Genomic DNA, 12536 nt, shown 5'->3' with positions numbered 1-12536 from the left:
GCATACTGGATCAAAGCAAATGATCAAAATTTACTTTTTCCATACTAAATTCCTTTGTAATGGCAGTAATAATAATATAATAATAATAGATACATCACAAGTTTAACATAAATAAAAGTAATTGCTGTCTGTTGTCTGATGACCGCTTTGGTAACAGTTGACTTACAGCAAGGTCTCCAGAAATGTTGGCCCCAGCCAGAATACCAGTAGCGGCAGGGAAGAAGATTGCAAAGACAGAAAAGAATGTCTCCCCCCTGAAGTTAGGACCCATGTTTTCCCACATGATAGAACCTGAAAGAACACAAACAACAAGGTAAAAAAACAACAACATAAAACATAATGACAAATTGAACCTTTTTAACATTTTTAATCACGAAGAATAAATGGGGCAAAAACTGGCCTAACAAAAACGGTCAACTAAAAGGCTTTGGCTTTATATTGCACATTGGAAATACAATCTGATTGCAAATGGACATATTAGACTCCGCTTGGAACACGAGACCCTACATCAAAATGACCTGACTCTTTGGAAAAATAAAATAAATAATAATATTAATATAATGTAGTCCCTCCAGGAATTCCCAATGTCACAATCACACCAACGCAGGCAAATTCAACCAATCCCCAAGTATTATGCGGGGTCTCGCAACTTTGTCCAATTTCTACAACTTCCCCGCATATTTTGGCTAGTCAGCGTCATTTTCGGCAATCCAATTAGTCTCTTAGTGACACTCAAATGCGCATGTCAACTTATCAGGATCAACAACATGTAACAATATATCAACTCTTCACTGATCAAACAATACAATTGTCATCCTTCCGCTAAACTCAGACCTACTTCCTGTTACTGTCGAGAGCGCTAAGCATTCTGGGTAATGTAGTATATAAGCATTTATCAACACACTGGCATCCGGTCTTCATAGAGTATCATATTTGTATTGTATAGTGTAATGTGTTTTTGTATTTATTTAACTTTTATTTATACAGGGTAAGACAATTAGGAACATATTTTAAATTTGCAATGCTGACCTAGCAAAGAGGCAGCATTTATAAGTTAGAAATCTTGGAATGTGTTGAGTGTGATGATAATCTCTCATAGTCTCTCATTTACAAACAAAAATTTGTGCTACAAATCACACTCTACAACACATTTGTTGTGGAGGTAAATGTGTTTGAATATAAATCAATGTTTACGATAAACACTAAGCGTAAAATTAAAATGGAAAATGGTTGCAACTTGTGGACGACAGAGCAGACAGCTCTCCACACAAGTTGCAGACACTACTAAAGGAAGTAGTTGGCGGCATATCTTTCTGTAATCATAATAGTTACTCCTATTACTATCCATCCATCTATTTTCTACCGCTTGTCCCTTTTTGGGGTCGTGGGGGTGCTAGAGCTATTACTAGTTGTAATTAATCAAAACAGTACAGTAATCCCGACAATGAGCACTGAGCATGAGCTTTTACTGCCATTTAGTGTCTACTTTTAAGTCTATGCTTTTTGAGGATAACGTTACAAGGAACACTTGAAACATCGACAGAAAATTCATAAAATCACAAGTTGATTGTTTAAAAAAAAAACCAAAAAAAACCTCATAACATTGGAACGCAACTGCGAAAAACCTGCTGCAAATTAAGGCATTTTAGGCCACAGCAATCACAATAAAAAATCCCGCAAAATCCCTAAAGGGACTGATTGTCTGTCTATAGCTTTATATACTGTAAGAGTGATGTCATACCATCGTAGCCAAAGAAGCCCACAGATTCCTTCGACTTAACAGGGATGAAGGTTCCAATGAAGTAGTTGAATATTGCAGTGATGAGTACAAAGAGCAAGAAGATTTGTGCCTGAAAAGAGACATTTTACAATTTGTTATTATTCTACAATTAAATACAATATAATATAATTCAATCGCCTATAAAAATGTTTAGTTTACAAAAAAACACATGGAAAAACATTGTATAATTATTTTTCAAACATTTTCCTTTCAATTCTGACTGTGTGCACTGTCCCCTGACAGTGCACACACAATATTAATTTCTCAAAATAACCATCAAAAAATATTTAACAATGTAGGAAACCATAAATATCAACATAACACTATTTTTATCAATATTTGCAATTGTTACATTTTTCAGATGATCCCTTGTACAATATTTAGTAGGAAATCACCATGTTCTATTTTAACAAGCCACCGACATTTTTTTATTTAAATCATGGTTATGGTTGAGATATTCCAAACATACATACAGTTACAATATGGTAGATCACATATTTCCAGTTTCTCATTACAAACTTGCAGCACAAGTAATAATAATTAGTCAATATTAGTTTTAGTTTAGGCATGACGGTGTTATGATGTGCACAGAAGGCACTTTGGCCAGCATAGCAAGGGCTGCTGCCTTCAGGAACTGTTGGACATGACATGACTCCTCTTCAGACAACATAAAAGCATGAAATACTGTATGTTTACTTCCTTGGCGTCTGTGTACGCAATAACTCCATTTGTCCGTCCAATTTTCTGCTGCTTGTCCTTTTCAGGCTCGCTGATAAGGCTAATTGATTATTACTTTATTAGAGAAGTATACTGTTATCTAAATATTAAAAAAGGGACATAAGAAATTACTGTGTGCTGTTTTTAATAAAGTTGACAACTACAAGCTTTAGTGTAAGTATTGAACATCCATCCATCCATCCATTTTCTACCGCTTGTCCCTTTCGGGGTCGAAGGCTAATAACTTGCTTTTGTCTTTCAAATGTGAGTCAATCAGACCGTGGAGGTCTTAGTCAGCATGGTTCCCAAGGTGACGGGCATTCTGGAAATGCTGCCGAGGGGCCAACAATACTGATCTTTGAACGAGACTTCATCAAAAGTAAAAAATATGTTAAAAAAAATAGTTTTATTCCTAATATTGTCATTTTTAACTATACATCATGCAAGGGTGACTCAAAGGTATAGCAACACGATAAAATAACATTTTAGACAACTCACTGGTAAGTGTGCTATTTTTAGAACAAGGGGCCTGGTGACCCCCTTATGTAAACAGCACACTACCATCTGTACATTTGAAATATTTGATATAACAAAGACCTTTAAAAAAAACTTAACCAGCTTGGTAAAGCTGAATTGTGACCATGTTTGATTATATCAATCTTTCTGGGCATTATTTGTAATATAATGCATACAATGGATAGATGCACCTATATATGCTTTTCTGCTTCAATAGTTTATGCATAAACACATCTGTTAATGCTAAATATGTGCAATATCAGCACTGTAACTATGTGCATTTAGATCTTTAGGCACACTCAGTATCATATGCAATATATCAGCACACATGCACTTGAGCACTACAGTACTTTTCCATCTACCTTACGCATTTGAACCGCAATGGTCACTTTATTTCTGGTCCATTGTAGGTGAATGGCATGCAGCAATTTGTTATTTAGGTCTCTGTACCCTATTGTTACATGAAATAAGTCTTGCACGAAAATGTACTGTTCATGGTTTCTGATTGTGGTGTTTGAATTGTATGTACTATTTTAATGGACTCGGTTGTACAGGAACTTACAATGAACCGGGGGGGACTAAAAATGTATATTAGCCTGCTATATAAATAAACATTGATTGATTGTTTGATATTGAACGGAGAAAAATCAGACACTTGCATTAAGCAGAAAACAGCCGTTCAAGCTGACACCTGTTTCCTTTTAGACTGCCCACCAGCTCACCGACTTGCCCTGTGTCACTGCAGTTTCTTACTAATGTGACAATGCGCCGCACTGCAATGATTGACATCACGCAGCAAATGAACAATAAGATAGTTAAACCCAGTTAAATGCAGGTGGAGAGAAGAGTTACAGCAATATGAATCATGAGCATGTAAAATAAAACATTTAATCAAAAGAAGAAAAGCATGTTGCTCCACTTGAAGGTGGCAATATTGTTGACATGAAACTTTGTGAAATAAACACCCCAAGTGTCACCACTGAGAAAAAAAGAAGACAGATTACACTTTATTTTTTGTCAATACTAAAAGCTCATATGTTTGCCTTTTGTGTCAGAGGACCATGTTTCCTTCCACAGCCAGAACATACGAGCTAAACAAAAATATGATAATTTTCTCTTACTCTATTCATCAAATAACCTGAAATAAAATGTCGTTCTTGTCCTTACCCCATACACCTTTCAAGACATCGACCTTTTTCAAACAAATCGTGATTTAGAAAATATTTTGAAGCCTTTATTTACAGTGGCTTTGTCTAATGTCTTATTTTACATATGATATGTGCTAACTTACAGTTCCATATAAAACAGTTACTAAAAATTATTTGGCTTTGGCAGCCACATAGTAGTCGCCTTTGTTCTATACAATTAAACCTGTTGATTTAATAAATGTACTTGAGATTAGGTTAGATAAGATCCATACCTTTGCTTCCCACTCCATTCCTGCAACAGATATACCCAGGAGAAGGATTACTGTGATGGTGCCAATTATTCGAATATCATTGAGTTCATCTGTCATGAGGGCATCGAAACCCTGAAAGACAGAATGCAAATAGTTTTACATACATGTGAGTTATTAAATTAGGTTATTAAATTAGGACACTCCATGGCATAATACAAACAAGGGGGGGAGGGGATTTGGAAAAACATGCCGATGTGTTGCCACACACATACAGTACTGTATATACACTTGACACTATTTTGTAACTGGTTATTTGGTCATATAAAATTGAGCGCTGACAAAGTTAACACATTAACTCATGTGATTAATCACAAAACATTATTGCATTAATCATGTATAAACGCAAATTAATCTCACAATTTATTTTGACAGCATGTGTTCCTTTACTTCAGGGCTTTTCAGAGCAAATTCGGCCCCATACCCGCAAATTCAGTTCAAAACTTGCAAGAAAAATATTTTTCAATCAAATGCCTAACAACACTAGAGTGCTCCTGTTGTATAGAGCAGCGTCTCTTAACCATTGGCCAGGAGCCAAAAAATATCTGTTTCTCAGTTGTGGTCCGTACGATCCGCAGTGGTACTCAGTTGTAATACACTTTTCCATCACTTGTGGCAGTAATCACAATATCAAACAAACAGGAGAATTCTGGAGCTTAAGTCATAAAAGAAGTTTCTTAAGCGCAGAAAATATGACTAAAGTGGTGGAGCTGTCATCATTTGTACTTTGATTTTATTGACTGAAATGAAAAATGAGATGACAAACTGACTGGTGTGTTCGCTGGCAAATTTAACTTCAAAATACACCTGGGACTTTTCATAAAACTGTTAATACATTTTGAACAAATAAATGACATGCCTTTAAGTAAAACATTTTTTTTAAATTCCTGTATGACATTCTGGACTGGACTTTCACATTATTAACCGTATCCACTCAGCATCCATTGCGCTGCGGTCCCGTCTAAGGTTTCTCGTTGTTCCCATTGGGTTGAGTTTTTTTCTTGCCTTTTTGTGGGATCTGAGCCCTTTGAGACATTTGTGATTAAGGGCTATATAAGTAAACTTTGATTGATTGATTCTGACAATAAAATGGCATTTGTTTCAATATATCGTTCTGTTTTCTTTAAGTTAATTAGTGATTTACTGAGAATAAACACAATTAATCAAAATGCAAAAGTGGGAATAATCAGAAACATCTCTTTTTTTTCTCCTCACTGTTAAATGTGAGGTGAGAGTACAAACAAAATGCAATACCAACTGCACAACGGTCACATCGGTAAAGAAACTTACAGCAAGAAGTTCCACGACAGTTTCGGCAAAGCCCACCACATACATAGCCACTGCCACTGCATTGGCGAAGGCAAAGATTAGACCAATTGAGCCTCCAAACTCTGGCCCCAAACTTCTTGAGATCAAGTAGTATGCTCCGCCTGCAAAGACAAGAACATGGACACATTATGAATGCCAAAGTTTTAGGACAGAATTACATTTCATATGTGCAATAAGGATTTGGTGTGATGGGTTGTGTGCGTGAGTGTGTGTATTGTTGGGGGTGTCCATTACATATGGCCACTTGACTATATAAAAAAAAATGCTCATTACAATAGCATTAGTAAACATGAATAATAATGCCAGAAAATAATGGATCACATAAAATATACACGTTAATGTAAAAATATACCTCCTCGAACAAATCCGTTGGTTGCAATGGCAGAAGTGGAGAGACCAGTGATCGTTGTCACAACAGTAGCCATGGCAACAATTAAGCAGGACAAAGCTGGAGAAGACAACAATGATATTTATCTTTAGAATGCACTGCAAAAACTGAAATCTAAGTAAGATTAAATATCTCAAAAAAGGGTGATATTTGCTTATTTTCTGTCTGATAAGATACATTTTCTCACTAAGTAGATTTTATGTCAGTGTTTTACTTGTTTTAAGTGTTTTGGTCCTAAATTATCTCAGTAAGATATTACAGCTTATTGCTGAGATTGTATGACCTATATTGAGTAAGACATGCTTGAAACTAGAATATCAACTGTTGCAAAGCTGTGTCATCAACACTCACAAGTATAAAACTACTTTTTTAAAGTAATATTCTTATTTCAAGCATGAAAAAAATAATCATGACTTTGACACAATTGTGTCTCATATTAAAACAGATGACAGCCAAATGGACTTTGCTGTTTTATTTTCAATGAAACAATAGAAAATACGTACTCATATAGTAGTACAGTTGTTATTAGTGAGAATATAAGTATTTTAAGGTATTTTTGGGTTCATTGAGATTAGCTAATTTTACTTGTTTTGGAAAGTCTTGACAAGCCAAATTTTCATGTTCTATTGGCAGATAATTTTGCTTAGTTCAAATAAAATACCCCTCATTTTTGTATTTTTTTTCTTGTTTTTGAACACTGACTTTTTGCAGTGTGTGTTCATCAAAACTGTCTCTCAATGTGCTGAAGATAGCTCTATGATCATAGGCTGCAGATAACTTTTCCTACTATATCATTCTTTGCCATTCTGCTAAATTAGGAGTGGCCGAAAGAGCTTCAAAATTAAAAATGTTTAGGAAATATTGATGATCAACATTGCATTTAGTTATGCTTATAATCGAATTAAGACATTCAAATCAAACAATATTGGTTATGTGTTATTATTGACGGCCATAATATTAAATGACCTAACTTACTATAGTCTAATATTACATTATTCAGAACCCTTAATTATACATAGAGAATACACATGGGGGTGTTGTATCATGCTGGTATAATAATGTCAAGCTATTTACAGACCTGGCACAGCTAATGCCATCAAGCCTACATACTCTGCTGTTGAAACATGGGCTATTGTATCATTCAAAGCTGTACCATAAGCTAACTGTAAGGCTGGGGAAAAAACAATGCTATCAAGATTTTAACTTCACTCATACTCAATGTTCCCTCTAATTTTTCATGTGTGTGAGCAAACGCAAAAACTCCCTGAGCATTCAGTGGAGTCCATGTGAGCAACATCAGACGTGCACACTGTGGCTACACCAGCAGCACACCTGTCCCAAACCTGACTAAATAACAAGTTCAATCTCCATCCATCCATCCATCCATTTTCTACCGCTTGTCCCTTTCAGGGTTGCGGGGGGTGCTGGAGCCTATCTCAGCTGCATTCGGGCGGAAGGCGCGGTACACCCTGGACAAGTCCCCTCCTCATCGCAGGGCCAACACAGATAGACAGACAACATTCTCTTATTATTATAATCAAACGACAGCAGTCATTTCCATGAGATGATTTTCTACAAAGTAATGTAAGTGTTTAGGCCCACTTACAATGATAATAACAAAAAATATTGTTTTTCATGAACTGTGTACTTGTATTGTTTGTCTGGGTGGACGTCCTGCTTAGGAAATAATTTGTACCCCTTTCAGACATTGCATTTAGTTCCCATTAAAACATTCAAATGTTGCACAATGAGATGTAAGCAGGGGATCATGTGTACATTCCTGCAACTTTCTGTTTGTAAAAAATATATTTTTATTAGTATTTATTTAATATACTAACAGCATTTTATGAATAATATTTATAAATTAAGATTACTAATAAATTACACTAGAATAAGCACACATTTGATTGGTAAATCATAGTGTAACGACCTGGAATGACACTATGTGTGGTGTTGGAGTTGTCCGACTTTTTGTGTGGCTGTAGACGCATCACTGGCTAAGTGCCATATGTGCATGTGTTGGCACAAGTGAGAATATATATAAATAATATAACAAAGTTGTTTTCGGTCTGGTTTTTTACTGCAGAAAATGACCAGTTTTGCTAGATATCATTTTTTTTACTAATATTTTGGTGATGTGTTTATGGCCGACAATAAAGAGTTTTGCTCAGTAAAGTGATCAATGGAATTCATGTCCTCAAAGCGTCTCGACAGACGTTACAATATTTGAACAATGATGACGAAAACTGTTTTCTCTGTCGTGTCCGTGTGTCGAAAATTGTTATGCGCTTATTTATTTTTTTGATTTTGTGTGTGGCATAGATTTGCCGTGCACAGAGGACGCTTGAGCAGTGCACAATTGCACATGCGTGCACCTTAGAGGGAACGTTGCTCATACTGCAAATAATAGAAAAGTGATATATTCAAAAAAGAAAACCTTACTTAAAAAGGTTGACGCAGAAGTTGTTAGTGGTTTGATGAATGTGACATATTAGTGGCATAAACATATTGTAAGTGTTCATGAATATGAAATTGTGAAATTAATTTACATCTAATTAAAAAAAGACCTAAAAGCTCCTCCATAAATTAAATAAAATATTGTTGCTACAGACTAAGGAATGGATACAAATATCTGATTGTCACTTGCGAAACCTGTAGGATGAAAATAATAAAAAGATACATGAGTGATATTTGTTGTGTTGTGAAGGCACATGTTTGCTTGTTGGTAGAATAAAGTATATATTTCACCCAATCATATACAAATTCATTTATAATGTTGATTTAATTAATGACATAAAACATTTTTTTGATATCAATACATAGGTACAGTGTTCCTTCGCCACTTTGCGGTTCACCTAGTGTGGTCTCAAAGCATTGGAGATTTTAAAGTACAATTGATTACAGAGTTGAGTTGGTATATCACACAATATACCTCTAACTCACTTTTAATCTAACACATATAAAAGGTGCTGGATGCAAAACTCTGGTGAACAGGTTTACCTAAACGGTTTTGAAAGGTGTGAAAGGTACAGTAATTTATCTGATATTTGCTTACCAATTCCAGCCTCACCCACAATCCAGGACATTCGAATAAAGAGCATCACACCCCATATGTTCAACATGCAGCGGACCTGCAAAGAAGAGGAAGATTATGCTTGACTACAAACCGTACAAGTAAGCCTATTTTTAAAACAATGGCAATTAGAGTAGAAACACTAGAGTGGACTGTACAGAAATTGTAACAAGGCGACCATGCAGTTGTAGATCCACCAATGGCATTTGTTTACATTCAGGAGCACTAGCATATTGTTGGCTGTTAGCTATTGCATCCTCCTACGGTGGATAGTGAAGCATGTATAACTATTCCTCGTCCTGCAGGGATGGCACTTGTAAGAAACATACTTATTTGTCGCCATGGAGGCGAGGATTAGTGATCTAAAACAGTGGTTCTCAAATGGGGGTACACGTACCCCTGGGGGTACTTGAAGGTATGCCAGAAGTACGTGATATTTTTTTTAAATGTCTGTCAAAAATAACTGTGAAAAGAAATGCAACAATGCAATATTTAGTGTTGACAGTTAGATTTTTTGTGGACATGTTCCATAAATATTGATGTTAAAGATTTCTTTTTTTGTGAAGAAATTTTTAGAATTAAGTTCTATTACAATCCCCAAAGAGGGCACTTTAAGTTGATAATTACTTCTATATGTAGAAATCTTTATTTATAATTGAATCATTTGTTTATTTTTCAACAAGTTTTTAGTTATTTTTATATCTTTTTTTCTAAATAGTTCCAGAAAGACCACAACAAATGAGCAATATTTTGCACTGTTATACAATTTAATAAATCAGAAACTGATGACATAGTGCTGTCGCCGGACGACATACGCCACTATCTGCCAGTGGATCGTAAATGCCTGGGCTGATATATCAGTCTCAACTGTGGTCCGAGCTTTCAGGAAGGCAGGAATTGTCACTGAACTGCTAGACAACAGCAGCGACACTGACTCGATTAATGACGACTTCGACGAGACGGAGCCGGGCATGTTGGATGCCGTATTCGCCCAACTGTTTAATTCGGACACTGAAGAAGAAGAATTCGAGGGATTCGTGGATGAGGAATACTTTAATAAAGTGAGCTTTACATGTTTATTTTGTGTGTTGTGTTGTGTGACATTAACGTTTGAGCAACGTTGAGTTATTGATATATTGTTATTGCTTTGCACTATTTCGAGTGCTACTATATTGTGATTGCACTAACGTTTGATTTACCGTAACAGTATCAGACTGTTTTTTACGTGTTTATTGAATCGAAGAAAAGTTCCCCTCCACTATGTGATATAAATGTTGCACTACATGTTATACCTTACTGTTGTTAAAAGATAAACGAAATACCACGTCACTGACTTTACGTCAGGGGAAAATAATAAAACAGTTGTTTATTCATTTTGGGAGTGAACGGAGTTGTCAGAACGCTGGTTTGTAATCTATTAATAAAGTTTGACTGACCTATCTGACTGTTTCGTTGACATTTCCTTTAGCGCAGCTCCATCTAATGGATGCATAACCTAACCCCAGCCTCTACTGTAGCGTCTATTCTATGTGCCTTATAATGCGGTGCGCCTTATAATGCGGTGCGCCTTTTATATGAACAAAGTTTTAAAATAGGCCATTCATTGAAGGTGCACCTTATTATCCGGTGCGCCTTATAGTGCGGAAAATACGGTAATTGTAAATCACTCTTACTGCGTCCAAACTCGGCAGCAGTAGCATGTTACAGAAGACATTGCCTGTGCAGACCAACAATACTGTCACGGTCAAAGACAGAAACCCTTTTTGGCGTCGCTATCATGTTATGGATAAATGCGGTTATCCTAAAACTGGTAAGGATGTACCAAACACTAGGCTGTCTTGACACAACTTTGTATCACTTCCGATACCATACCGATATTGGCCAATATGATGATTATCCGATACGATATCAGCATGAATTATACTTACTTGAGCAAGTGAAATTAGTCAAAGAACAACAATATGTATGAAAAACACCAACCTATTCATTGTTAACCATTTAAAATGGACTTTTGCTGTTTTTAAGTTGAATTAGAGTGGTTAGTTTTTTGGCGACACCCAGTGGCTACAATAATTCATGAAGTTAAACTCATGACGCAATAAGTTGCATGATGCGGACACATTTGTTACTGAATACTTTCTGATATGCTTCTGTCTTAAGAGACTTTGTATGTGCAAGCAATATGCAACTATAATTATTTGATACCTGTATTTGTTTATATAGACAAATGATGAGTTTTGGATTGCACTATTGTTCAATTAAGGCAGTGCTCATTAATTATTTTCTGTTACATTCCCCCAGGAAGAAGAAAAAATTTTGCGCCCGAAAGAAATCTAGATCATAGAGCAAAGAATAACTTAATTAACATTGTTTTTTAGTAACCCTGAAATGAAAAAAAATTATGTATTTAAACTATAAGCATTTTCAGATCAACCTAAACATTTTGATACTGAAAAATATAATCAAATACAGTCAATAAATAATAATAAATTGATCAGCTACATTAACTCAGGAGCACAATATATAAACTACTTTAACCTAGAAAACAAAAGTTAATAAAAAAAAATAATGTGCCGATGTTTTTTATATAAAATTGAGGAAGACAGGATTAATGGCTACAATGGGCACATTTTGTAGTGCACAGCTTTTCAAATCGGCGTTTGAAGCATGACACTGATAAAGCATGTTTCCACTGACATTGCACTGCACCACCCCAGAGGGACCCGTCTCACTGTTTAAGAAGGACTAAATTAAGGACACTTATTACGTGTGTCTAGCTTGTGTGCTGAGCTGTTGTGTAGCTGCTACCTCCTATTAGCCTATAGTCTACCATGTTTGCCTTTTGTAAATGACTTGACTAAAATACCAAAAAGACTAACCTTGAGGGCTTATTGGAGAAGTGGCTGTCCAGGTAAACGCGCTGCAGGACTGCTTGTATCGGAGCGATTTTCTGTCGACGATTTGACATGTCAGCTAGTGTTGTCTCAATACCAATATTTTGGTACCGGTACCAAAATGTGTTTCGATACTTTTCGGTACTTTGATACTTTTTTATAAATAAAGAGAAGCAGAAAAAATTGCATTATTGGCTTTATTTTAACAAAAAATCTTACGGTACATTAAACATATGTTTCTTATTGCAAGTAGTGAACATACTAGAAAACGTGTCTTTTAGTAGTAAGTAAGCAAACAAAGGCTCCTAATTAGTCTGCTGACATATGCAGTAACATATTGTGTCATTTTCCATTCTAATATTTTGTCAAAATTATAAAGGGCA

General features: G+C 35.6%; 1 protein-coding gene across 2 annotated transcripts in view; it reads right to left on the bottom strand.

Annotated features, from left to right (window-relative positions):
• slc12a2 (solute carrier family 12 member 2) overlaps positions 1 to 12536 on the bottom strand; it is a 111635-nt gene that overhangs the window by 53643 nt on the left and 45456 nt on the right. For both annotated transcript variants that reach the window (XM_062031524.1, XM_062031523.1), the window contains exons 3-8: positions 9242 to 9317; positions 6151 to 6246; positions 5760 to 5899; positions 4434 to 4544; positions 1742 to 1850; positions 167 to 291 (exon numbers count right to left, since the gene is read on the bottom strand). In XM_062031524.1, coding sequence (XP_061887508.1) covers positions 167 to 291; positions 1742 to 1850; positions 4434 to 4544; positions 5760 to 5899; positions 6151 to 6246; positions 9242 to 9317 — 657 coding nt within the window. The remainder of the gene's footprint in view (positions 1 to 166; positions 292 to 1741; positions 1851 to 4433; positions 4545 to 5759; positions 5900 to 6150; positions 6247 to 9241; positions 9318 to 12536) is intronic.

Source organism: Entelurus aequoreus, linkage group LG21 (genome assembly GCF_033978785.1).
Source record: "Entelurus aequoreus isolate RoL-2023_Sb linkage group LG21, RoL_Eaeq_v1.1, whole genome shotgun sequence".
NCBI lineage: Eukaryota > Metazoa > Chordata > Actinopteri > Syngnathiformes > Syngnathidae > Entelurus > Entelurus aequoreus.
The sequence above is the reverse complement of the archived record's forward strand: the minus strand, read 5'-3'. Positions and strand labels throughout refer to the sequence as shown.